General features: G+C 50.1%; 1 protein-coding gene across 2 annotated transcripts in view; it reads right to left on the bottom strand.

Annotated features, from left to right (window-relative positions):
- VASH2 (vasohibin 2) overlaps positions 1-27,017 on the bottom strand; it is a 32,502-nt gene that overhangs the window by 4,189 nt on the left and 1,296 nt on the right. The window contains exons 2-6 of one of the 2 annotated variants that reach the window (XM_039881187.1): positions 20,305-20,393; positions 16,460-16,516; positions 15,843-15,917; positions 9,300-9,681; positions 7,932-8,047 (exon numbers count right to left, since the gene is read on the bottom strand). In XM_039881187.1, the coding sequence (XP_039737121.1) occupies positions 7,932-8,047; positions 9,300-9,681; positions 15,843-15,917; positions 16,460-16,516; positions 20,305-20,393 (719 nt within the window). The remainder of the gene's footprint in view (positions 1-7,931; positions 8,048-9,299; positions 9,682-15,842; positions 15,918-16,459; positions 16,517-20,304; positions 20,394-27,017) is intronic. The other variant, XM_039881188.1, reaches the window with a different exon arrangement.

Raw genomic sequence — 27,017 nt, 5'->3', positions numbered from 1 at the left:
GAAACCCTCTTTCATAGTGTCACTGGCTGCCACTTCCTGGCCTGGCAAGGGGCAGAAGTGGGTTATCACAGCATGCCACCTGCCTGTGGGGCCCAGCCAGAAATACTGCTCAGTCCTTGCCAGCAACTCCAAGGGCCAGAGCTGGATGAGCTATTGTGTGGGGAGCGGCTTCTTCCAAGGGCTCCCCCGGCTATAATTAGAATATTGCAAAGGGATTTATTTTTAGGAAACGCAAGCACCAAGATGATGATTCAGCCGGGTCCGCACTTGCCCAGAGCCTCTCATCAGATCCAGGATTATTTTAGACTGAACAATTTATTTCTCCAAACCCCTCCCCAGTCCAAACAAGGAAAAGAAATCAAAGGGTTTTCCTTCTGAAAGGCCCTCAGGCCGCCTTCTATTTTAGGAGAAGAGGGAGAGGGGACTTTCTTTTCATGCACTTGGTGGAAGGAAGAAGGGGGCACACGAACCGATAATCCCAGCCTCATTTGTTGTCACATCAATGTATCCGGGGTGAACTAGGGTGACTGCTTGATGGTCTAATTCCAGATTTACCCTGAACCCCAACTTCGGGCCTGCATTCCAGGGGCAGCTGTGACAGAGGCTGTTCAGAGCGGGGGATGAGAGGCTAAGTTGGGGAGGACAGGTGGTGGGTCCAGAGAGAAGGTAGTCTGTGGGAAATACGACTAGTATTCGCCACCGCTCCCTAAACCTTGACAGTTTGGGGAGAGAGAACCATCTCCTAGTGTGCTAGGCACCCCATGAGTCTTTCACACACCCTGAGGCAGCCTCAGTGCAGTGGAAGAGCTCGGCTGGATTGGATGTTGACGTCAGGGAAGCCACAAGAAGCCTCAAAACCAGAGAGTGATGACAGCATGTTGGAGACTAAGGTGGGGGCGATATCACACCCTGGGGCTGAACGTACAAGTTGGTCTGTGTCTGTGTGAGACTGGGTTTAAGAAAAGCAGCGGTTAAGTGGAAGGAAATCCTGCAGGGTCCTCCCGAACTGCTCTCCCTCTCTTCTGCACCTCTGACTAAGGGCTGTGCTGGGGCCTCAGCTCTCCTCACCTCCCAACACCTCCCCCTCCCCCCAACGCTCCACTCAGCTGCCTTTGGCAGGATGCTCAGGGGGCCCGAGTGGCAACCAGGAAAGCAGGGCTCCTGAAACTTGCTTGCTACTTACTCACTCACGAGAATTTATTAAGCAACACTTTGTACCGAGAACCTTCTAGGTCTTGGGGTTACTAAGACACAGCAGTTCCCGCTCTCAATGGAGCTAAAAGCCATTCTCTTTCTTCCGATGCAAATTTACCTCTTGCTTCTCCCCTTCAGGTGTGAGACACTTCATGGACAGAGCCCATCTGTGTCCACTCAGATCTGCCTGATGGGTTCGCACAATCCATCCATGCTTCTAGCTTCTGTCTCCCCTGAGGTCACAAGCCCTTAGGGTGGGGGTGCACGTGACCATGTGTTCACACGCACTCACTCTCACACACAGACACACTTCAGCTATATTCTTTGTGGAGTCACGATTCTAGAAAGAGATATGCAGTAAAGGTGCAACCCTAACATTATTCTCTTAGGCTGTTAAGCATGTGGAACAGATCATATCAGGGGTGGTGTTGGCCCAGCATTTAGAAGTTTAACGGGAGACCCCCGGCCTTCCTCTCTTGTCTAGTCTGGAAGATGTCAGGTCAGGCCAGGCCCCCGTGTAGGATTGATGGTCTATTTGGGTAGGCCTCAGCTGGAGGAACGCTGGTGTGGGAGTGTGGTTCCTTCACACCTGTCACCCTCATCCAAGGCCAGCAGTGCTCTTCACCCACATTCCTTACTTCCCAGGACTGCAGGCCCCACTGCTGGCAGCTGACAGAAAGATTTGGCTCTGAAGAGACTCTCTAGCCCTTTGCCCTTTCTGTCAAGCCCTCCTCAAGTGGGAGGCTTTGGCCAGAGACCAAGAGCCACTGGCCACTGCTTGAGGTTCCAGGGCACAGCTTCGGGGCTCTGATCTCACCTCTCCTTTCTGTGACAGAACCCCTCCAGGAACCCCAACCCCGACTATAGTAGTCAGCTCTGGAGGCCCTCAGCTCACTCTGTCTGAGGCGGTCTTTCCTGACAAGGCCCCTCACTCCATCTCGTTTTCTCCGAGCATCCCCAGGGACCCTGGGCCAGGTGAAATCCCATGGGGAGCTAAGCTGGGCAGTCCTCTGAGTTTGAAACTGCTCTCTCTGGGCTTCTGGAAAGAAACTCCACATCATCCTGGAGGTTTTACTTTTCCCTCTATACCCTTTTTAGTTTCTTCTCTCTTTCTCTCTCTCTCTCTCTCTCTCTCTCTCTCTCATTTGCCCTTTACCTTCCATGCGAAGGAAATTTTCTCCTGTCCACCCTTGGGGACAATTTCTTATTTGGGATCTAAAGAGAATGACTTCTCGGGCCCCATTCAAAATGTCTTCAGTGGGATTAGACCCTGGAACCAGACCGATTCTCCTTAATTCATTAAACAGCACCAGACCTCACCCTCACTCGACCAGATGCCTGGACACAGCTTCCTGACCCTTCACAACGGACGGAGCAGCAATGCCACTGTCCAGCTTGTGGCCCAGTAGTGAAAGAGAGACCTTATCTTAAGGCGGGGTTTATTGACCTCTGCAACCCTGAGGGCCCCCAGCAGGGTAAGCAAGGCCCACTAGAGCCATGGCCCACCATAGAGATTGTGACATTGTGATTTATCATAGGAAATATATATTTGATCTTCATCCCTGTTTTCGGCACGGAGCTCCTAAAACCCTTGGGATTTCCTATGTGACAAGAGCACCAGGAGTAGCTCTTAACTCTAACATTTGTCTTTGACTCTGTCTTGACACAGGGCTCCTAAAACTTTTGTAAATTCCCAAGTGATAAGAGCACTAGGAGCATCTTTTATTGTAATGAGGTGACTCTGGGTGAGCTCCTGGATGGGAGCCGGTCACCAGAAAGACCAAGCCATGATTTGAAGCTTGGAATTTTCCACCCTGCATCCCATCCTCCAAAGAGGGGAGAAGGGCTGAAAATGGATTGTGCCTCATGATGAAATCTCCATAAAAATTCCAAAAATTCCAAAAGTACGAGGTTCAGAGAACATCCAGGTTGGCAAACACATCCACACCCGGAGGGCGACACGCCCAGCTCCATGGGGACAGCAGCTTCCACATTTGAGACCCTGCCCTACATACCTGTTCATCTGTATCCTTTATAATATCCTTTAATAAACTCCTTAATGTAAGTATTTCCCTGAATTCTCTGTGAGCTGCTTTAGCAAATTAATTGAACCTGAGATGGGGTCACGGGAACCTCTCATCTACAGCTGGTCAGTCCGAAGCACCAGTCACAACCTGAGCTCTTGACTGGCATCTGAAGTGGGGGTGGGAGGAGGCAGTCTTGTAGAACTGAGCCCTTAACCTGTGGGATCTGACACTACCTCCTTATAGATGGCATCAGAATTGAGTTAAATTGCAGGACACCCAGTGGGTGTCGCAGAGAATTGCTGGGTGTGGGGAAAAAACCTCCACATGTTTGGTGACCAGCAGTGTCAGAAATGAAGTGTTCTGTGTGAATAGTAAAGGACACACACAGGAGAGAAACGGCAGGGAAGAACTGTGGGGTTTTTCCCTACACGGATGAAAACCGGGTTTCTTCCATACAAGGAGAGACGGCAAAAAAAGGCAAATCAAAGAGGAAAAGAGAGGAAAAGAATCATAAACAGCAAAGACAAGAGGACGAGAGACAGAGAAGGAGCCTGACGGGAGAGAAGACAGGTTGTCATGCGTCCACAGGGACGCTTGCCCCGATTTAGAAGAGTGACCCACGTGGTCACCCCACTGGCATGAGCTGCTTCACGCTTACGCAAGCAGTCCAGCCAGAAAACCACTGTCCACTCACCCCTACTCTCCCAGGCTCAGGTCACAGGCAGCAAGCCAAGAGCCGCGGGCTGTCAGAGATGCAGAGGACCCCAGAGAGCTCTTGGGGTTCTCAGCAGGGGCGCTGCTGCACTTTCGGTGGAATAGTTCTTCGCTGAGCTCTGTAGGAGGACATTTAGCGCCCCTGGCCCCCACCCCGGGCCCTGGCGGGGAGCGCCCTCTTCGCTTCTCTGCCCATTGCACTTCTAGCCCTTCTCCCCCAGAGCGTGTCCTGGCCCCTGCTGAGAACCACTGTGACTGTGGACAGTGGGGGAGGCCCCTATTTCCCTCTTAAAACTTTGTCTTAGCTGGCGCTACTGCAGCCATTGCTACTTGCCCTCCCACTCAGCTGACTCTGTTGTCAACCCAGTGACACTGATCCTCCTTTCCAGAAGGATTATTCAGACAAGTGCAAAAATGGAGAGGAATGCAAGGCTGGAAGTAGCTCCAGCTGTGGGGAGGAGGGGGATGAGGATACAACGCCACTAAAATTATCCACACACGCATGGGCTGGGACCCCACAGCTGATGGGCCTCTTGCCTGTTATAGTAATTTTCCACCCTCTGGGCCACTCCTAAGCTTCATTATGGTCCCCAACACATTTAGAAATGACTCGATGGCCTTACGTAATGCTAAAATAAGACAGTGACAGTCACCAAACTCTTCTGAGTCCTGACCGTTCTTCAGGAGGATTCTCAGGGTTTGGTGGAGTTGTTGGGTCCTAACCAAATTTGTCGCTTTCTTGTGTCCCCACCTAAAGCAGCATCACCTGGAGAAAAGCCTGCTTGGAGGCGGCCACGGGTAGAAGCTGAGAAGCTGCTTTTCTGCAGACACACCTCCAGGAACCAGGGAGTCTGGGGTTCTCGCGTGTAGCGATGGCGGGAGCAGGGATCTGGAGAGGGAGGGAGGGGCTCGGTGTTTCGGTTCTTCCTGGGGTCCCCACCTCTCGCAGCCCTTCGTTTTACTTTCATTTCCTCTCCTCTCTTCCCTCTCTTCCTACATGGCAGCCCCTGTGATCCCTTACCCAGCCCTGCAGCTCAGAAGTTGGGGTATAGGAGGAACCAGGCGGGGTGAGGGGGTGTGGAGAATCTTCTCTTATAACATCCCAATCCGTTATGAAACTTCAGCCAAGATATTTGTCCTCTAGATTCCCCTCTGGAACTCCAAGCATGGGGAGAAGAGAAAAGAAGTGGCAGGGGCTTCTGCCACCAAGAATAACCACGGTCTTACCGGATTTGCTCATATCAAATTGTCCAGTTACCCACAAGCCACCTGGGCTCCCTTAATGGTCAAACTCTTCCAAGTCCAACTGGCTCTAGTTGTGGGGGGAAAAATCCCCAAATTCTGACCCATTGGGAGAAGTGTATGAAGGACAAGTCCTGAGAATTAGGGCTCTGCCCAGAAGAAATGACTGTGAGGAAGGGACGTGGGTCTGGGGGATTTAAGGGCTGGTGGTTCACCATGTGGGAAAAGTTTCTGTTTTGGGTGAACCATGAGCCGTCACCTCTGTGCTCCTGGGCTCCCTGCTGGGCATGGAGGGAGGAGGGGGATGGAGGTGAATCCCCATCCTAACGCTGGTCTTCCTTCCTGGTTGCTCCCCTGCCTGCTGCCCTCCCCCTCATCTCTCCCCCATTCCTAGGCCTACTCCCATGCTTCAGGGGGGCAGGAGGGGAGAGGGCGAGTGGGGCCCAGCGCCGGAAGGTAGCTTTGCACTCACAGCTGCAGCAATCTAACAGCTGTCCTCTGCGGGCACAGGCGTGGACACTTGCCCTGGCTGCATGACAAAGTAGCCAGAGATTAGGGTATCGGTGTGGCCTGCGGGAGGACTGAGAACCAGGTTTCTCTAGCTGGACCCCAGGAGAAAAAGCAGTTGGGCTCCTCCCAGAGTGACTTCAGGGGGTCCCAACCATGCGGGTGGGGCCAGGACAGGATCACGCTCCCTCTAAGTTCACCTCGGCAACCTCATTATCCAGAGGCCCAGGCAGGGCTGGGCAGGGCTGAGCCCCTGAACCACTCGATAGCCTCATCTGCCCCTCTCAGCAGACCCGGTACCTTCATCTTGACGTTCTGTTATTTTTTAAGGCCAACCCCCAGTTCTCCCATTCTGACTGATCAAATGGTGGATCGCCGAGTGTGGTCCCTGGACCAGCCCCATCGGCGGCACCTGGAAACCTGTTAAAACAGCACGTTCTCAGGGCTTTGTGGACTACTCAATGTTTGCTAAAGATGGGGAGCTCCTAAGGGAAGGACTCAGCCCTCCTCGGGCAGAAAGGATAATAAATCAGATTTAAGGGCCCCCTCCCTTGCTTCATGAGCAACCAGATTCCTATTTCTGGGCCACTCACTCCATGCTAAATGGCCCTCTAGGGAGGGTTTACATGTTTATAGTCCTCTGAGACAATTGCTATTTTGTTCAGTGAAAGCAACAAAGGAATGTTTGAATCAGAAAGGAAGAGAGACAGGGTTAGGGTCAGGGTCAAGGGTCAACATCAAGGGTCAAAATCAGAAAGGAAGAGAGACAGGGTTAGGGTCAGGGTCAAGGGTCAAGGGTGGTGGTCAACATCAGGGGCGGGATTAGGGTCAAGGCCAGATATGAAATGTTTGAAGCCATCTTGCTCCCTAAAAGTAGAAACCGATGCTGAAATCATCCTGAATTCCAGCTTCTCCTGAATAGGAGCACCCGACCCCTCACTTCCTCATTTCTCCCCTTTCAAACCCTGGACTCCAGGCATCTTAGCCCAGGCCCTCCTGGCTGAAGATGCTGAACCTGGGACTGGCAGTGAGAGGCGTAATGGAGACAAACGGAAGCGTCCTTAGCAGGGACAGCTCTTCTTCCTGTCCACTTCTTCCTGTCCTCTTCTTCCAAAGACAGAACCAACACTCCCCTCCCCCACCCCCACCTCCCCAGAGTCAGGGAGCTGAGTTCTGGCCCCAGTTCCATCACTGATCGGCTACAAGACTCAGGACAAGATAACAAACGTGTTTTGTATTCTGGTTTCTTCACTGGAAAATGAAAATTGTAAAACTCTACCCGCTTACTCTACAGGGCTGATGTGACAAAAATATTGTGTAAAAGCAGTTTATCATTAAAACGTTGTTTTCATTACATCTTCTAAGGTGCCGCTGACAATACCTTGTAAGATAGGTAGGGAAAGAATTTTTATCCCCTTAGTCGCATGAGAAAACAAGGGCTCCTGAAGGACATGCTCAGGCCGCTCACCTGGATCTCTGTGCACTGTGCCACATGGCCCCGGCACAGTGAGAACCTCATGTGACACAGTATGCTGCTGTTATTAATAAAAGTATTATTTTTTCCCAGTATAATTATGGCCCAAATATTTGCCAGTGGGTTATCCTTAGTTACTTTGGGCATCCTCAGCATCTCCGATCTGTCATTTCTTAAGTGGGTCATTTTGACCTAAAAAGTAGGTGTAGAATCACTGGCCTCAGGGCTAAAACAGGGGAGAGTAGAGTCGGCCAAGGAAGAGGATGAGCCTGTGGGGTTTATGATGCCACCGCCCATGGAGGGCAGTCACACTTTCTGCTGGGCAAAGATGGCTACAGAGTTTTAGGAAGGTTTATCAATTCTAACAATCCCACGTTTGGGATGAGAGAACTTGAGCCCAGAAAGGTTTCACGACACTCCTGTGGTCTCGCAGCTCATCAGTGGCTGAGCTGGCTCCAGACCCAGTTTCCTAATTCTAAGTCCAGCTCTCCTGTCATGCTGCCAGGATTTCGGGCCATTATCATCTCGCCCCGTCTGGGGCTCATCCTTCCAGCGGTACCTACAGCTCACAGTCGGTAGAGCAAGAGCAATGGGGGTGATGTGGTGGATCCTTTCCCATAGGAGATGTCCCTGGAAAGAGAGGCAGTCCCCTCGGAAATCACTGTTTGGTTCAAACGCCACGTCCGGGACCCGGCTTTGTCCCCACGGGCCAGGACAACCCCAGGAATGTGTGTGTTGGGCCCTGAGATGGGCTTTGAGGAGACACTACTCACGATTTGTCTCGCCTGCCGAGCCGTCTTGGGGGGCTTGCCTGTCTCCTTCGGGGAGACAAGGATTTTCCCCGGCTTCTTACTTGGGTTGGAGAGTGGGCACTGGCAGGCTTCAGGATCTGAAGGAGATATGACGAATTACCACGCCGGTTCCTAACGGAGCCCACCCTCACATCTCAGCCCCCGGCCCACTCACAATCCCATGGCTTAGAGGGCGCTGAGCTGGAAGACCTCCAGGAGGAGGTCTCAGACACAGATGTTCCTCTCTCACTCTGCACTGGTGAGAAGCAAAGGGACTACTTCCCAGGAGATGTGATTACACTGTGCCCCTTTTTCCAAGGCAGAGAGAGGTGCAGAGCCTAGCGCCTCAGCCTTGGAGGGGCTGTGTCTGGTTGCTCAGCAAGTTCCTCTCTCATGAAGGCAAAGTCCCGGCTATGGTGCCCCAGAAACCAGCTGGTTCTTCCCCTGACTCTGCCACCCACACACGTGCACAGAGTGGTTTCAATTTATTGAGAATCTCCATTCCAGGTCCCGCAGAGTGAGGATGACAAGTCCTCATGTGCTAAACATAACTAAGCCTGAATTCAGATAATCCTTTTCCCCTGTGGTCCTCAGTGTCCGCACAGGCTTTCTCTCAGTGACTCCACAAGCCCTGGAGGGACACGGACAAGCAGGCATCATGTCACCTTGGAAGTGACATGGTAGGGGGAAGAAGGGCTTATGACTACAGTTTATATATACAGCTAGCACAGCGCACGCTCCTTTGGTATTGTGACACCAGGTCAGAATTTTTTTGCCAAAGGGCTTTGCAACTCATAGAGCAAAGCAGAGGTAAAATGTGACTCTGAAACAGGTCACAAAGCAGGGAGACCCACTCATCCCGGTTTGCCTGGGCCTTTCCTGGCTTCAAGTACAGAAAATCTCATGTCCTGGGAAACCTTTCAGTTTCAAGGAAACTGGGTTGATTGGCCACTCTATCAGAAAGACAAAACAGAACAGAAGAGGCCAAAAACTAGAGCTCTAGATAAAGTGACTAACACTTTAGATTGATTTCACAGAAGAAAACGCCAGCCAAGACACTGCTTTGACTAAAACATCTAAGTTGACTTTCACTCTGGTGTTTGAAGTAATATACACAAAGAGAGACTTTAATAATAGCCCATGTTAAACAGAGAATGACTTTTATTGTTTTGTTTGTTTTAATAGGGCGGCTACCAAGCAAGATAACCTCAAGAACCTTTGACCATCCCAGAAAAATGGCGCATTGGGCAAGGGGTGGGGGAACAGAAGGGAGGGAGGGAGAGGGCGAGAGGGAAAGATGGGGCAAGAGCTCCCTTGCATCACTCGCTCGTTTACCTTCCTGGCACCTACCTTCATCCTCATGTCCCTGGCGTATTTCTCCAGCTCTTTCCTGATGTCAGCCCTCAGCATCTTTGAGACATTGAGAACCAGCTGCTTCCACTCGATGGGCTGGAAGCTGTGAGGCTCATGGGGGACGTACAGCCCAATCTTGACCTTCTTGACTGTGTGCAGGTATTTCTTGTAGGAGTCTTCAAAGTCAAAGATAAGGTCACTCAGAGTCCTAAAGGTCAACGGCTTGTCCATCAGCTCGGCTCTTCGGCTCATGCCCAGAGAGCCATAGCGGCCGTCACAGTAAATCCCCAGCACAACATGGTGAAAGTAGTTTCCTGAGAAGTAGGTTTTAAAGCTGATGGGGAAGCGCTCAATGGAAGGCTGTCCATTGGTTAAGTATCTTAGACAATCTGAGTTAAGGAAGAGAAAGGAGGCCTTGAAAATTCAGAGCCTGGACTCCCAGGAAGCGAAAGTGGCCCGTAGGTCAGTGAACCCACTCCTCTGCCTCTGAGCAGGCCCGCATCTAACCTTTCCCGACTAATCCTCTTATAAAAGATTCACTCGATTATCTTGGAGTATCTATACGACATGGTACAAACCAAAACCAAATTAATATGGGACAAAGAGGGAAAACTTGCCATCTTCTTTAGTAATTAAATAAAGGTAAAACAAAACAGGAACAAGGTACTTTTGCTTCCTTTGGTTTTCTACAGGGGATGACAAGCTATTAAAGGTTTTTTGTGTGCGTGCAATTGGGATGACATCCCAGAAGTTAATTCTGGCTGGAGTATGTGGGACAGACCAGAAATTAAAGGTCTCCGCAATGGTTCAGGGGAGAAATGACAAACAGAATCAAGACAAGGCAACGGAGCTGTAAAAGAGACAGACTGGCTGATTATCTAGACGGTAAGGGACAGAAAGGTATCAGAATGGGTCATATATGCACCTCGTCTACTCATCTCATTGGCCCCGTCACGGCAATGACAGAGGCCTTGGGTACCACACAGAACGCTGTCTGTAACACCCGAACTTCAGACTCCCCTCAGTCCCCAACACACTTGGCATCACAGTTAAGATCTCTCCACGTATCTGGCCCTTTTGGATGGAATAATCCAGTCTCTTCACTCTTACCTCAAGTTTAGGCCCGGTAACCCTGCAGGGTGCAGCTCCCAGTAACTGCCCCACTGACTCCATGTCCTGGGACAAGGGACAAGAGGCACCACATCCTCAAGACCATCTCGAAGTGCCTGGACAGCCCTGGCAAGGCCGTGGTGGCACAAGGACCCAGCTTCTCTGGAGAGGGAGACTGGAAACTTATAAAGTCACTCCTCCGCTGAAAATCTTTGGTCACTCCTAAGTGTTCCTATGATAAATATTAATCCAGGTGCTGAACATGGTGGCTTCTGCATAGTAGGTAAGTGCTCGGCACGTGGGTACCGTTCTCCACTCTCTGAGAATCTGTCTTCGCCATTTCTTGCTCTTACTCCAATTTACTTTCCACACAGTGGCCAGAATGATCTATTGACGACATTCGGTACATGTCACTTTACTGCTTAAGTTTTCACTGTCTCTCATCTTCTCTGGGACTTGAGCCAATTAAATCCCTTAGCAAAGTCTTGTCATGATTCGGTCCCTGCTCGTCATTCCTTTGTACAGTCTCATTTCCCCGACTCCCTGGCCTAGCACCCTACCCTACAGCAGACCTGTGACATTTTTGAAGGATACGCCAGACCAGAAAAAAAACCACAGGTCTATGTCCACTGCCCTCGGCACACATATTGCCCCATAATACAAGGCCAAATATAACTGAAAATTTTAAACGACATTTAAATGACCTTTACATTGCAAAGCTGTGAGATCAAAGTGATCTATGACATTTTCCAAAGACATGCCACTAAACACACCCTGTACTACATTATGTCCCTGCTCTAGCATAATTTCTTTTATGGCTTCACTCACCAGCAGCTTTACAGTGTGGGGGATTCAAACCCGGCAGAGATCTCTGGGGTCTCCTGAGAATCCTGAGTGATAAGGATGCTGTGGGCTTGCACTGACTGGAACAGCCTCACTGATGTCCATTCCTGGGTGTGATACCTTCCCTGACCTTCCTCAGCCCATGAGGTATTCCTCCACCACCACCAGCCCCGCAAGAACTCCAACAGCACCTGGTCCTATTCATCTGGCATTCTAATTGTTTGTTTGTATCTTGGGATTGTGCATCTTTCCATCCAAAGGGCATAGCAGGATCCTGGCACACGGAAGTGCTTGGTTAATGTTTGCTGAGGGAAGGAACCTTAGATTGTGAGGATCCATTTCCTTACACTTACAAGGACTGCACTCAGCAGGGGGCTCATCCCAGTACCTTTAATAGAAAGCAGCTGACAGAACCCAGCCCCAGCCATGAAGTCAGCCTTGTCCTCTGCCCTCGATGTAATCACAGAGGCTCCGCTCTATAACAACAGTTACCTGCTTTCTCTCCACTTCGTCATGTGAGATTAGCTGGCAGTCAGGGAGTGAAATCACATCCTTCTGAGCCCTCTCACATAAATTCTTTCTTGCTTTCTGGGACGAGTTATCTGAGGCTGGAATAAGGGCATTCCTGAGTTGTTTAAGTCAGTGTAACAAACACTTACTGAGTGGGCGGCTCCTGTGCCAGACAGCCTGCTGGGCAGGGCTGGGCGCTAAAGAATGAAGCCCTTCTCTGGAAGTCTGGTGGGGAGACAGACTCAAAATGGACACAATATGATCAGTATGGAGGTTCCTCAAAAAATTAAACATTGAGTTACCTTGTGATCCAGCAATTCCACTGCTAGGTGTATACCCAAAAGAATTAAAAGCAGGGACTTGGACAGATATTTGCACACCCATGTTCATAGCCACATTATTCACAATAGTCAAAAGGTGGAAACAACCCAAATGTCCATAGATGAATGAATGGATAAACGAATGTGATTTATACATACAATGAAATACGATTCAGGCTTAAAAAAAGAAGAGAATTCTGACACTTGCTACAACATGGATGAATCTTGAGGACATTACGCTAAGTGAAATGAGCCAGCCACAAAAAGACAAAGACTATATACTTCTACTTTATGAGATATCTGGAGTTGTCAAATTCACAGAGACAGAGGGTAGAATGGTGGTTGCCAAGGGCTGGGGGGAGGGGAAGCGGGGGTCGGTGTTTGGTGGGTGTGGGTTTCAGTTGGGGAAGAGGAAGTTCTGGAGATGGTTGGTGGTGATGGCTGCACAACAGTTAATGGTCTCAGTGCCATTGAACTAGACACTTAAAAATAATTAAAATGGTAAATTTACGTTATGAATATCTTGTTGCAATTTTAAAATCCCACATATGCATGTCAAGTCATGATGCTATACACCTTAAATTTACACGGTGCTGTATGTCAATTATATCTCAATAAAACTGAAAACACACACACACACACACACACACACACACAATGTGATATATGCTGTAAGAGAGACAAGCCTGGAGACCTCAAAGAGAGAAGAGGCCCAAAAATTAGTCTTATGGAAAAGTGGGAGTGGGGAGGAGACAGGAGAGACCACCAGTTACAAGTCACCAATCTCTAGGATGTGTTCCATCACTATGGCCATCAGTAAAGCCTTGGAACAACTGGGAACCAAGAGGGAGGAGAGAGGAAGGGTAGATGAGGGCAGGGAGTCCACCTGAGATTTCCTAGGGAAAGGGGAGCAGCCGAGCCCCAAGCTCCGGGAAGATCTGCCCGCATCCAGCCTGCCAGGGGTGTGCGTAACCTGCCTCCACTAACATACCTGTTCCATGAGCAAACCACAGTACTTTAGGACCACGATTAGACCCCACTAAGGTCGGCGATGGCCCCCAAGGGACTGCCAGGATTCAGAAGATAATCTGGAACCAGAGGTCTCTCTCTCCAACACACAGGTAAAAGTGCACACACATTCAAGCAAGATTAAAAGAAGAGGCTCTTCGAGAAGGAATCTGTCCTCCGGGCTAACGTCGACCAAGAGAAAACGAGGAAGGACACGGGCTTCCCCGCAGCCGCCAAGCAGACCTGTTTCAGGGTTGTCACCACTTGTTTCCCAGGACTCGTGTCATGTCCTTCACTGTGCCCGAGAGGAAAGTGGGGCACAGCGATGCTGACACAGAGCAAAGAGCAAAGACAAAGATGCTGTAACTTTTAGAATTCAGGTCTGTGTTTCTTGTCTGTGTCCAAGAGTCAAATTTCCCTGCGTTCAGCACCGTGAGCTGAGCCTCTCCACCTTCCCTGCACTGTTCTGAAATGTCACACCGGTAAGAAAAAAGGGAAAGCAAGAACACACTATCCTCGGATTTGGACAGGCCAAGGCTGGTCACAGGTCTGTCCCCACAGTCCCACAAAGTTTTAGGTAATTCCTGTAACCTACTGTAAGGCTTGGATTTCTAAAATTGCACAGACACAAGACTATTATGCACACGATTGTTACATAAAGCAAGACGACCTCTGTCCAGCTGCGCTCAGACATCTATCGGCAGCGGCTCTGGCGTGAGCTAGTCCGCCCGGTGAAGGGCCTGCGCTTGTGATCCGCCCCCACTGATCTCCACCAGCAAATCCCCAAAGATTGATAGTTCAACCCCGTTAAACTTGCAGGAGGCCCTGCCCAACAGCTGTGGCTGACTCCTGCCACCAGGTGGGGGAGCTGAGCCATCTGCTGCCCCCAGCCATCCTGCAGGGCTCCCAGGTACACATTTCATCTCCTTTGCGGGGAGCAAAGAGGAGGTCTGAAAGGTGAGTTAGGGAGGGGCCTCAATAAGGCTCAAGTTTCCATTTTTCAAATGCCAGCCTGGGCACCTGCGAATAACCATTTCCGATCAGGGCTGCCAGTGCTCTGTGGACCGGACCACAGAGGCACAGAAATTCCTCTTTCCATAAAAAATGTCCAGGAGACCAGGAAAGCAGACTAGGTGTGTCCCACTGTCCCTGGCCTGATTCTGAGCCATCCGTCCTTTTGCCGACTGCTGCATCTCCTCTCTCTCCTGGTTTTCCTTCTACCTCTTGAGCTGTTCTTCTTAGTCTCATTTATGGGCATTTTGCATCCAATTAGACCAAAAAATAGTGAGATTTCGTCCTTGCTCTTTTTCTCTTCTCACTCCTTGAACAGCATCTACCATCCCCTAAACACTCACAGCTCCCAAACTTGTATTTCCAGCACGGAGTCCCACCCTGAGCTCCACACTGGAAATACCCCACCGCGACATCCACAGGAACCTCAAATTCAACATGTGCAAATCTGAACTCACCTCCCCATAAATCTGATCCTCCTTTTTTAGTCCTTCCCTCAGATTGGCATTTTTACTCAATCACCCAGTTTTCTAAGCAGATAAGTGGAGTCACAGCCTCTTTCTCCTCTAACTCCTCATACCTAATAAGCTGCAAGTGGTGTTGACACCTCTAGCTCCTTCTCTCCACCTTCACTGCTGCCGTTTTAGTTCGGGTCTTTACCTCACCTCTCTGCCACTCTCTTTTCTGCAGCCCCCCCCTCCAGACTCATCCAATCCAGAAACTGTGTTGACTCCTTCCTCATCAAATTCACCCCGCTGGCCTCCAGGTCCTGTAAATTCTACTGCCTTCATCTTTCTTGACACCGTCCCCTCAAATCCATTCCCATTGCCAGGACCACAGTCTAGGCACCCCCATTTCCCATCCCCATGTCCATCGTGTAACAGTTTCTAACTGGCCCTGCAGATCCATCCCCAGCCTTTGCCAGTCTGTCCTTCAATCTGCGCCAAGAGCTACCTCTCCGAAGTGTCACCTCTGCTCCAGAGCTTTCATCTGGGCTCCCTAATGCCTTTTGGAAAAAGGTCGCACTTAGCATAGCACTAAGGACCGAACTGGTCTTACCTGGAACCTCCTCTCAAGCTCATGACTTGCCATGTTTCCTTGGTCGCTGTCCCGTCCAGGCACCCACCCCAAAGGACTGGGCGTCCCCTTGCTCTCCTGTCAGATCATGTTCTACGGCCATCGCCACTAATAAGTCAGCACCGTCACAGTTTCCTGAACCATATTCACCTCAGGCTAAATATGCCCAGAAGTCAGGACAGCAAGTGTGGGAGGGACGAGATCCTTGTTTCAGCATTACGTCCCGTAGAGTCAGAACATTGCATGGTCTCTTCCACAACCCGCTCTCAGAATTTCCCCTGGAGATGGGTTTGGAGGATCTCATTTCCCCTTCAGTGTCTTTCCCGTTGCCATGCCAGGTCAATGCAAAAAACAATGATATAAACTCTATTTCCTCTAAGTTAGAATTCTCCTTATGACTAGTGAGGCTGGCCTGAGAGCTGGCCCTGATGCAGGCTTTAGCTAACAAGTTACACTGATGATGGTCCAAGGAACCAAGCTCTGATTTTGTTCAACTCCAGATGGTGGAAGTTAAAGAGAAGCATCAGGAGAGTTTGATACTTTCCTCCAAGGAGACAACAGCCATCATTTCTGTGGATCTAGGATGTTAAAGGCACAACCAGCCTCATAGTGAGACCACTGTCTAAGGAGTAAACTTAAGCAAACATAACTTAAAGGATACATGCCCAGGATGACAGCTTCAAGGCATTTGATAGGCAAGGACTCTCGAGTCATTTCTTTCGCTGTTTCCATCAACCTGTAGGATAGAGCACAGCAAAGGATCTCAGGACTTATTTACTGATGCAGGTGGTCTGTCAGTCCATCATCATGCCCATCTCCGCACCAGGCACCATGCAGGAATACGGAGGGAAAGGAAGAACTCACCTCGCAGGAGAGGGCCAAAGCACATCTGCTCTCAGCACCACCGAAATCCTAAATTCTCCGCCCCTCTCTCTTCAAGAGCTAGTTCCTGGATGTTAGTGCCCATATCCCATAGCCTCCTCCCACATGCCCCAGGACAAGGAGCATGACACAAAGCAAGTAAAGGCGGCCACAGGAAACAAATTTCATAGGCCTCCCCCGAGCCCTGTTAGAGTTAGTCTCCACCACTGAGTCTAGCTGTCAGAGTGGCCGGACCCCAGCCCCACCTCCAACATGGCCCTAGGCAACCCCCATTCTCCACCCCGACAGACTAGGTAGGATATCTGAGCCCTGAGATGCAGGGTGGGAGCGTAGGAGGAGTTGGCAGCTCTCAGGCAGGAGAGAGGTCACCTTGCCGGCAGATCATGCACCACTTACCCACTCAGAGGTCTCATTTTCCTAATTTCAAAGAACTGGGTCCCTGTATGATTGTATCTGTGTGAAGTATGTAAAGGGAAAGTGACAGAAAACTCCGAAGGTCCCAGGAATCCAGCAGAGGAAGCTATGCATTGATTTCTCAGTAGGATGAGGAAGTAGGGACTTTCCAGATAGTGTCCAGTAGCCAGAGGTAGTCGACAGCCTCTGACTCCTCACTGTCCTGCCCTGGAAACTTAACTTCTAACTTAAGCCTCAAAGCACACTGGACCTTTATAATAGCTACTTTCAATCTGCTCTGGATTCTGGTTAGTTGAATACATGTCTTAATTTACCAACTAGACTACAAGCTATTTGAGAGTTGAGACCATTTATTTATCATCTTCATATCACCCATAAAGCTTGGCACCAGCCAACATATTCCAGTTAGCAAATATTATTAAATGAATGGGAGATGGGTGGACAGATGCATGAATAAATGTGTGGATAGGTGGAAGGGTAAGTGGATAGATGGATGGATAGATAAATGGATAGATTAAAGGAAGGAAGGATGAATGTAATTGATGGAATGGAAGGGTAGATGGATGGATGGAAAGCTGGCTGGCTGTATGGATAGACAGAAGGGTGGGTGGGTGGATGGATGGATGGATGGATGGATGGATGGATGGATGGATGGATGAAATAGAGAAGAAATGGAAGGATGATGGATAGAAGGGTAGATGTATGGCAATAGGGTTTCTCAGTAGCACACAGACTCTGCAACAGAGCTTACTGTGGAGACATCGCTTTCATGTTACGCCTGACCTGACACTTGACATTGATTACTAAACCTGAGAAGATGACAACATTATCCACAATCTCGGATTTAGCTGGATACCAAGAAGGTCTCAGGGACTGACAAGCCTGCACCAGGTCACCCTGAAGGACACCAAAGATTCCCTGATGTCATGCTCTCTGAGAGTGGATCTTAATTTTTCAGAGCCTAAAGAAAAGTTGCTTTGCACGTTTCCCTATCCTGCCTCAAACAAAATCCCATAGGAAAGTGCATATTGGGAAGGTGCCGATGAAACATGAACTGGTATCCCAGATGCAGTGGGTGTATGAGATTAGATGTGTGCCCCCACCAACAGTGGCAGAGGCAATGCAGAAGGTGGGTGACGCCGACCACCTAAAGACACTGCACACTCTCCTGAGAACAGCTGGGATTCCCACTCAGACACGAGCACATATAACAACCACCTGAGGAGGTTGTTACAAGCAGATTCTGGTCTTCACTCCTGAAGATTCTGATTTCAGGTCATGGTTTTAACCCTAGATGCCATTCAGAGTCACGCCATCTTAGATGGCTGAATTAGAAGTTCCAGGGTAAGGGCCACCAGCTGATTTGAACAAGCTCACCAGCAGTCTGGAAATTACTGGCATGGCCATAAGGATAACCGGGAACAAATTCAGGCTTGCCCAGCTTTTAAAAAATACAACATACGAACCCCTGGAAATAAAAGAGAAAAATGAGGAGCTACTTATTCTCACTGTAAAGTTATTTTTTCATTTTATTTAATTATTTTACTGTACCAAAGGTTTCACTCAAACAATGAGATTCCTGGTATATTTAAAGTAGAATTCAATTGGCAAAAGAATCAAGGTATATGCCCAACTTTCTCTGTTTATATATATATATGTAGTTTATATATCTAATGCGTAATGTCAGACAAACCTATAATAAAATAATAATAAATTACCTGGCCATCTTTTCTCTGTTACTAACAGTTAGTAGCCCCTGAAAGCGAGCCGGGGGTAATGCTTTCTATTAACACCACCTTCGGAGTAAGAGACTCACTGAGCCCAAGTCCACCCTCAGAAGGCTCCTCCCACGCAGAGCTCAGGAGGCACCTCTTTCCAGAACCCCAGACAAGATCAGCACTCTTGGTAGCCAATGATCTGAGGCTGTCAGAAGGAAAGGCAGGATTTGTCCTCTCATATCCCCACTGCCAGCCAAGCACATCTACAGTCAGGGCTGGCCCTAAGCTGTCCCCATACTCTAGCACCAGTCACTGTGTTCAGAACAAAGCAGTAGGAAGTCCCAAGGAACTAAATAAATGTAAGAAGGCAGAATGAAAGGCCACACTCTGCTTTCTTTGTGTGGCGGCCCTAGTGGCCAGGTGACAGGGAGCATGGTCCTAGCAGCCTGCTGATGCTTGCCCTTCTCTGCCATCTCTACTGTCAGTGATCTAGGTCAGTGGCCATCACAACTCATCAGAGAAGAGAAAATAAATTTAAAAAGCAGATCCTTCAGGACAACAGTGAAAACTTGGCTGAGAACGTGCTGTGGGGTTTATAGGAGAAAGGGCAGATGATGTATAAGGCACACGCAGATTTGCCCCCATCGGTGCATTTCCAGCCAGGTTCACTCTCTTTAACCCCTGGCCAGTGGTCCTTGTGAAGACCATGTCTTAGGCAGAAATGGGAAGCCACTCTAATTTCTATCACTTTCTGGAATATTCTGTGAGGTCTCGGTCACATCCAGAAAGGCTCAGCTCTTGGGGTCCAGGTCTTCTACCCTGGCAGCAGTTTGTGCTCCCAGACCACATGGGGCTCCCCATGTGAAGTTTCAGCTGGGGGGTCAGCACGCCAGATAGCTATCCCGCGGCTGGGGCTGTCTGCTCCACGCCTAGAGGCTGGCGCTGCCTTCTCCCTGGAATACTGCTTTAGGATTCCACTGGGAAGACGCCATGTAGGGGAGTTCATAATCTGTCACGTGAGAACTGAGAGGCTAATCAAGTAACCTGCCCACCCAAAAGAGAGGGAACTGGTGTTATTCCCGGCTGGTAGTACCCATCCCATCAGGGAAGTCACAGAAATCCACAGGAAAGATTCTTGCCTATAGCACCAAGAGGAGGGGCCGCTTCTGGGGCTTGTGGACATGTGTCAGTACCCCATGAAATCCTTTCTGCTTAGTTCTTTGAGGAGGAAGGACAGAGGTCAGTAGAGGCTTGATCTCCAGGACAATGCGCTGAGGGCCTAGGGCGGTGGCAGCTGCCTCTGTAGGGAGTCTGATGCTGGCTTAGTTCTGAGATGCTACTGACTTGCTTGGGCAAACAGCCTGTCCCTCTCATGTACACCTCTGCCTGCCCAGCTCCCATCTGACTCCTATTCCTGATAAAACACCAGAAGCGGCCAGCAGGCCATCCGCCTCGGCCCCTTTGTTCTACAGTGCTGCTCATGTGGGCCCTCAGAGCTGATCTAATCCTGACTGCACATGACCTGAGGACAGTGGCGGAGAAAAGAACCACAGTCTGGCTGGTCTGAATGCAGTCTGGATCCACAGGGCTCCTCGGCCATTCCTCAAGCTCAAGCGAGGGGAGAGGGCCCCCATCCCGAAGCCCCACTCGTTCATGCAGAATGGAGCAAGGCCACCAGTCTGGTTGGCTGGGGGGCCAAAGGCAAGTGGGCCTCATGGAGATTATGAGTGGTCAGGATGAACGCAAAAAGTGAGAGGAAAGAAAAGAAACGGAAGAATGAAGAGAGAGAAAGAAAGACAGTAAAGGAAGAGAGGAGGGAAAGACGACCAGAAGGAGAAGGTGGAGAAAGAGGAGGAGGCTCAAGGTGGCCCCCCACTGCCTCACTGCCCTCTTGCTGTCCCGCCTAAAGGGAGAAGGGTCTGATCATCGCAATTACATCCTCTACGATCACTCCTTCTAGGCTCTCACGTAGGAACATCCCTCCATGCCCGCCCTCACCAACCTTAGAGAGCACTTGCTGACCAGCTGGGGACAGACATGCCACCCAAGCTTGCGATCACCACGTCTGTCCCCTGGCTGGGTCTGCTCAGACCCTGGTTGGAAGGATACTGTAGTGTCTTCATGTAGTTCTGGACTGCCTGGAGCCAGTCTGGGATGGTCATCGACAGCCTGTAGTTTGGAACCTGGGGCACTGAAGGCTGCAGAGAAGTAGAGAGAGACCTTTTTATCAAGGAGATGCTCTGAGGGCCAGGGCCTGGGGACAGGCCCAGGGCTGAGACCACTAGAGAGCTGCTCCTGAGAGCAGGTGGGCACCCTGGCATGGTCACCTGCTAGGCGGTGCCTCCTGAACAAGGTCCTCCCACACCCGTGAGTCTCTGCTGAAAGTCTCCCTTGGCATTCCATCTACACACACTCGGCCCTAGGTCACAGTGGCTCTCTAAGGCCATCTGTGTCATGTGAGTGTAAACACAGCCAGCCTCCCCACGGGAGCCTCAGCAGGACCACATCCTATAGTATCCCCACAATCCCCAAACCCCTGAGCATGGGCCAGGATGTTGGCAGAGGTGCGCCATTAAGCCTCGCACTTACTGCACGTCTACACCTTCTGCTGCATGGCTGGCGTGACCTACATACGTGCTCCACTCCAGGGCACCACTGAATACAGGGTGAATGGTGCCCAGAAGAAATGCAGCATGGCACCAGGGCTGCCATTTCTCCTCATCACCACCCTCTGCAACGCCCACCGAGTCCTCTCCCCGAGGCTGGCCCCAAATGAATTAGGAACAATTCCCCTCTTGCCTCGACTCTTCCCAGCTACGTGCAGCTCCTCTGACTCATGAGCCCGTCTCAGCCTTTTACCCCTCACGGCTGCTCGATTGCCTCCTTGTTTCCTAGTCTGCCGCTTAGTCGACACTCACTGAGTGTCTGCACAGCATTCGGGGAAGAGAAAGGAGCAATGCAGGCAAGGACAGGGAGGGGGCGGTAAACGCCTGTGGTCTGGAACTTCGAGCTAAGACACCTCTCGACTCTGAGCAGCACCGCCAACGGTCCACGAGCGAGAACAAGCCGGGGCTGCCCACCAGACCGCTGCGGGGAAGCGAGGGGCGGTTTCTGCTTTATTCCCCTATGTGCCTGTCTCTTTACCTTGCCTCTCTGGTGGGGTGGGGCTGTTGGGGACAGAGACACTCAGCCCACGTGGGTCTTTGGCCGCTGAGGTACTGCTGTCAGGATGGAGAGAGGAGGCTCCTCCAGGCTTACTCTGCTTAGGGAGGAGCAGAAGGGGCCTCGGGACAGATTAGCTCTATCCCAGGAGGAGACGAAAGGGAGGCCCCGGGGATTTAGGGCTTAACTGATGGACGATGAAGCTGCTGATGAACAGACATGGGGATGGTGCTGAGCAGCATGGCTGGGCACCAGAGCTCTCCAGACCCCCGGGCTCGGGCCCCACAGTGAAGCTGCAGGGCGGCTACCCCCTCCCCCAGCCTGAGAGGGGTGGGGGGGCTCCCACACCCCTACACCCTGTGCTGCGCGCTGCATTTACTTAAAATGCCACCTCTCAGTGCCTGTTCTCTCGTCTTTGAAACTTCCTACTGCCCCTTCGACAGAAAGGAAACTAGTCACACTTCCCACTTCACAGCCAAGGTGCTGTGTGTGTGTGTGTAGGTGTGTGTGTGTGTGTGTGTGTCTATACGTGTGAATGTAAGAGTGTGTGCGCACACACACAGCTGTTCTGTGAACTACATTTGATTACAACATATCAACTCAACTCACATTCTTGCCTAGAAGAGTCATTTTTGGGAGCAAAATGTTCTAATTTGAACATTTGCTCAACTGCCACCCCCAGCAAGTCAAAATATGAAGAGTATCCTTTGTTTTCTGCCCTAACAAACACCAGGAAGTATCTGGCTTGTCTTTTTTTTTTTTTTTTTTTTTTTTGCAGTAACATCCACTGATCTACCCAAACATGGAATTCTGTGTAAGAATGTTCCAGAGATTTTCCAGAGAAGTGAGGAGACAGGGGAGATGTGGACGAATATCTCTTCAGCACCCCCTGTGTCGCAAGCTCTAGAGCAGGTACAAAGGGGAGGGGGACACAGACATAGAGGAAGGGAGGGAGGAGATGACACAGTTCATTAAGGCACGAGCATATTTCTACAAGAAAAGTGCTGTTGGTATCTATTTAACAGAAAATTTGGTAAGCATGGGGAAATGCCCCATAAAATCACAGGCCGCCAGAGGCAGGGCGTCATTGGCCAGAGCCCTGAGGTGGCCAGAGTGACAGGGTTCTGAGTCAGCTATGGGGGCTGACCCCCGAATTATTTTGATTCTCCCAAGCCCAACAGAGACCACAAGAGCCGGATGATGGAGTAGGAGTCAGGAGGCAGCTGGTCCTTAGACTAGCAGCCCTGTGGCGCCCAAGGGCTTTTAAAAACAGCTGCCTGGTTACCTCAGCCCCTGCAGAGAGTGAGTGCAGGAGCTGCGGCCACATTCCCCAAACCCCAGCTGGGGCCACATTCCCCAAACCCCAGCTGGGGAGCAGAGCCGTGGTGGAGAGAGGAGCTGAGACCGCTGAGGGGGTGATGTCATCTGCCACCACTCACCCCGACTGGGGCTCAGGCTGCGGCTCAGCAACCAACCAGCCCCTCGGGCTGCCAGTGCCCCCACAGGACCATGGACTGTTAACCAGGTGGGCTCCTTGGGGTGTGATTACGCATCCCACACAACAAGGTTTGAGATCCTGCTCTGTCACCTGCTGGCTGAAGACCCTGGTCAAGCTGCATGACCTCTCTAAGCCTTCATTTCCTTCGTGATGAAAGAGGAGAATATCATCTACTTCAAGCCTTCTGGGCTGGTTACGAGGATTAGATGACCTAATGTATAAAGCAGACAACTTGGGGCCCGGCGCTCGGTGCTCTTTAAGTGTTAGCTGTGTTATTATTGACCAGCAGTGTGTTTTCAGGGGTCTAGAATGGGGAAGCCTGAAAGGTCTTCCCTTTCCAGCAACTGGAAAACAGAACTGGCAGAGCCTGAGTCCCTGGACACGGGGAGCATCACGAAGACGCCTTCTCACGCCCAAAAAAGAGGATGAAAACATCCACTTATCCCTGAGACCATGAGTTAATCTTCTTAAGTCATGAAGAGTTCACACAAAGTGATAAGAAAACTCTTGAGGCCGCAAAGAAAAAAATGGCCCCAAAAGGTGTAAGCAACCCAAGTGTCTGACCACAGATAAATGGATAAATAAAACGGGGTGAATACACACAATGAAATATTATTCAGCCATAAAAAGCAAGGATATTTGACACATGCTACAATATGGATAAATTTCAAAGACCTTATCCTAGGCGAAATAAGCTGGTCACAAAGGACAAATATTGTAGGACTCTTCTTATATGAGGTTCGTACAGTAGTCAAATTCATAGAGACAGAAAGAAGGGTGGTTGCCAGGGGCTGAAGGAGGAGAAATGGGGAGTTAGTGTTTAATGAATACAAAGTCCCAGCTGGGGAGGAAGAGAAGATTCTGGAAATGGAAGGCGGTGATGTTGCACAACAACGTGAACGTACTTACTGCACAGAACTGTACATTTAAAAAATGGTTAAAATGGCAAATTATACGTTACGTATATTTTACCACAATTTCTAAAATGGCCATGAAAAGACAATTTACAAAAGGAGATGTGCAATAGGGAATAAATGTTTGAAAAAATTATTCAAGCTCCCTGACAGTTTAAGAAGTATAAATTAAAGCAAAATATCATTTTTCACCTCTCCAACTAGCAGAGATATTCCGATATGTAGATACTCAGTGTTGGTGAGGGTGCTCTCAGACAGCATGTTAGGAACATAAATTGGTACCTTTTTATGAAGATCCCAGGGCACCCTCCTTTTGTTTTCTCCCTGTTGGGGGTCCTGAAAGTCCCTCATGTTATTTTTCTGCCCTATTTCACCTGAAACTCTAACCGAGCTGTTCCATGGACCCTCCCCTCGAAGTTCCTGCCTCATGCCACCTGCATCCAGCCCCCTCAGGCCACAGCCCAGATGATGAAGGCAGAATCTAGAGGGCCCTCTCCACACAGGCACTGTGCCTATGGCCAGCGGGTGGGGGTCTTGGGGATGGGGTTGTAGAAGGAGAGAGTGAAGGGGACAGGAAACTGGTTATTCAAGAACAATGAAACAAACCACAGGCAAGGCTTTTGTAGACGAGCTCTCTTTCACTCCATTCTTGCCAAACACAATGACCCGTCAGAAGAATGCAAGGGGAAGGGATGGGGATGGACACAAGTGTGTATCATCACCATGACATCACCATGTGGGAGAGAAGGGGGAAGCCAGAAGGGAGCCAGGGAGGCAGCGAGAGCCCCTGGCATCAGGAATCTTTGATAAGAAAGAACAAGGAGAAAGCAAAGCCTTTCGCTGTCCCTGCTCTGAAAAGTACACTGGGCGGGCACCAGGCAGGAGAATCTCCTGAGGCAACCTGGAGAGCACGGAACATCACTCATGAGCCCAGGACGGGCCCCAGGCCTCTGCACCAGGGGCAGCCAGGAATCCGTGGATAGTGGCCTGGTACAGAGGCCCAGGGGTCACAAACTCAGGAGGAGCAGCAAGAACAGACGAATGCAGGACAGGGGAGGGAGCTGCCAGAGTGAACCAGCAGGGGGCAGGAGTGGAGCCCTGACTGCAGCAAAGCCTCACCCCACAGCACTCACACTTCACTGGGGCAAAGCTGAATCCTCTCATGCGAATTACTTACCATTTGAGATCAACGTGAGCACAAGGCACAAGAATGTGAGGTCTGCAAGAAACGACCCCAGCGTGGGCACCTCTCTGCCCCTCACTTCCATCCTCCATCATCCTCCAACTGACTGGAGTTGCTTTCTTGTACTATCCCTGAGAAACGCTGGCCTTCACCTAGTTAATTGTGAACTTCAGACCCAGTAACCAGAGGCCACAAATTTAAGAGGATTGTAGAGCAGGTGGGTCCCCTCCCCACTAGGTGGGAGCACCTGGACCTTCGGGCAGAACTTAACCATGGCTGCTAACAGAATGTTTAGCAGTCAAAGGACCTGTCAATCAGGCCTCCTCTTAGGCCTGTCACACCTTCCCCTGTCCACTTCCTTGCCAAATTCAACTACCAGAAATGCTTAATCTCCCTGAAACTCTCCAACCCTTCCACCATGACAGACCACTCTTCTTCTGGGCAAAGTCCTCAGTAAGACATTGATTTGGTTAAAGGAGCAAAGAACTTGGCCCAAGATGGAACAGTCTGCCAAGCCGAGTGCAAGAATAGCCCCTGAATCAGACAGGAGTGGCCCCTGGAAACGAGAGCTTTTGAACTTGTCCCCATCTCAGAGCCTATGTAGGGGTCAGTTTGGGGAATGTCGGGACCAGAGAGACAGGCAGATGCCATGATGGGGTTGGGGATGGAGAGCTAACCATATGATGCAACGTAAGAGAGAGAGATATTAAGTTCTTAGGTTCAAAAAGCCAGTGTCCAGGTTAAGCTGGGCTTGTCCTGGCTTGGCCGGAGTTTGCGTGTGACCTTCAGGTCACAATGTGATGTGGCCACTTTATAAAAAAAGGGGCCACTCTTTTTTAAGAATACAGCATCCAGCCGTGGTAGTGGAAGTATCAAGTACAAGTCTCAGGAAATAGTGATCTGTGTCCTCAGCTGCTCAGACAACATTTAGAATATTGTGTTTCATATGTGCTAATTTTAGGGGATTAATTGATGACAAACTAGCGATTATTCTAGAAAGAGGACGAGGAGAGTGAGTTGATCAGGGAACTATGACACATAATAAAAGGTTAAAGGAGTTACCTGCGGACAAAGAAGACTAAAGGAAGATGCAGATTGGCAGTGTCACAGCTCTGAGGAATGCACCTCTAGCGTCACACAGACATGTCTAGTGTCATGCGGGTCAGAATTAGAGACCTGAGACTCAAGGGTCAGAACATCATGGGATTTGAGAGTGAGAAAGAACTTTACATGAAGTCTGGTCTACTCTCATTTTAAAGATAAGAAAACTGAAGCCAAGGATTTTAAGTGAGTAATCAAGGCCACAGGCTAGAGGTAACAACACAGCCAGAACTGAAATTCAGTCCCTTCTTTACTCCAAGAGCTCCATCTCATGACGTTCAAAGGGAGTTGTGAGTAGCAAAGGACGTCTACACATGCTGCCCTGGTGCAAAGGGCAACACAAGTATCAGTGGTGACTTGTGACTAGGTGGGGAGAAGGAGGATTTCTGTTCAGTCCAAGAGTTTCTCACCAATCAAATCTGGCCAGGCCTGGGACCAGCTGCCCTGTGAGACAATGAGCTGCTCCCCCGTCCCCTACCCGTTCCCAGGAGGTCTTCAGAAAGAGGAAGGAATTCTGCTGAGAGGTGGGAAACTGGTCTCCACCAGCACATACAGTCCCTGATTCCCATAAAGAAACGGGGTCCCCACACAAAAGATTGGGAGACAGATGAAGCCACAATGGTCAGTGCTGAGGGCGTTGAGTTAGAAAAGCAGCACGGGACAGTAGGAAAAGGTCCCTGTCCCCTGTGGCCACCTCTCTTCCAGGTTTAAGGGCTTCCATCTCCTCCTTACGTAAGAAAAGACTCACTTAAGGACAAGTCCAGAAGTCAGAGTGGCAGGCCAGGACCAGTGCTGTTCTGATGCTCAAGGAAGACTCGGTAAGGGTTATAACGGCTGACACTAAAGCAGGCAAGACTCTGTTGGGCACAGTGAAGATTTACTTGACCAGCAGAGTAATAAAACACAGCTACTGATTGCAGCAGGATGCTTACTGGCTCTGTCACTTCCCCCAAGGGCACGCACA

This window comes from Pteropus medius, unplaced genomic scaffold, assembly GCF_902729225.1.
Source record: "Pteropus medius unplaced genomic scaffold, Ma_sr-lr_union100, whole genome shotgun sequence".
Taxonomy (NCBI): Eukaryota; Metazoa; Chordata; class Mammalia; order Chiroptera; family Pteropodidae; genus Pteropus; species Pteropus medius.
The sequence above is the reverse complement of the archived record's forward strand: the minus strand, read 5'-3'. Positions and strand labels throughout refer to the sequence as shown.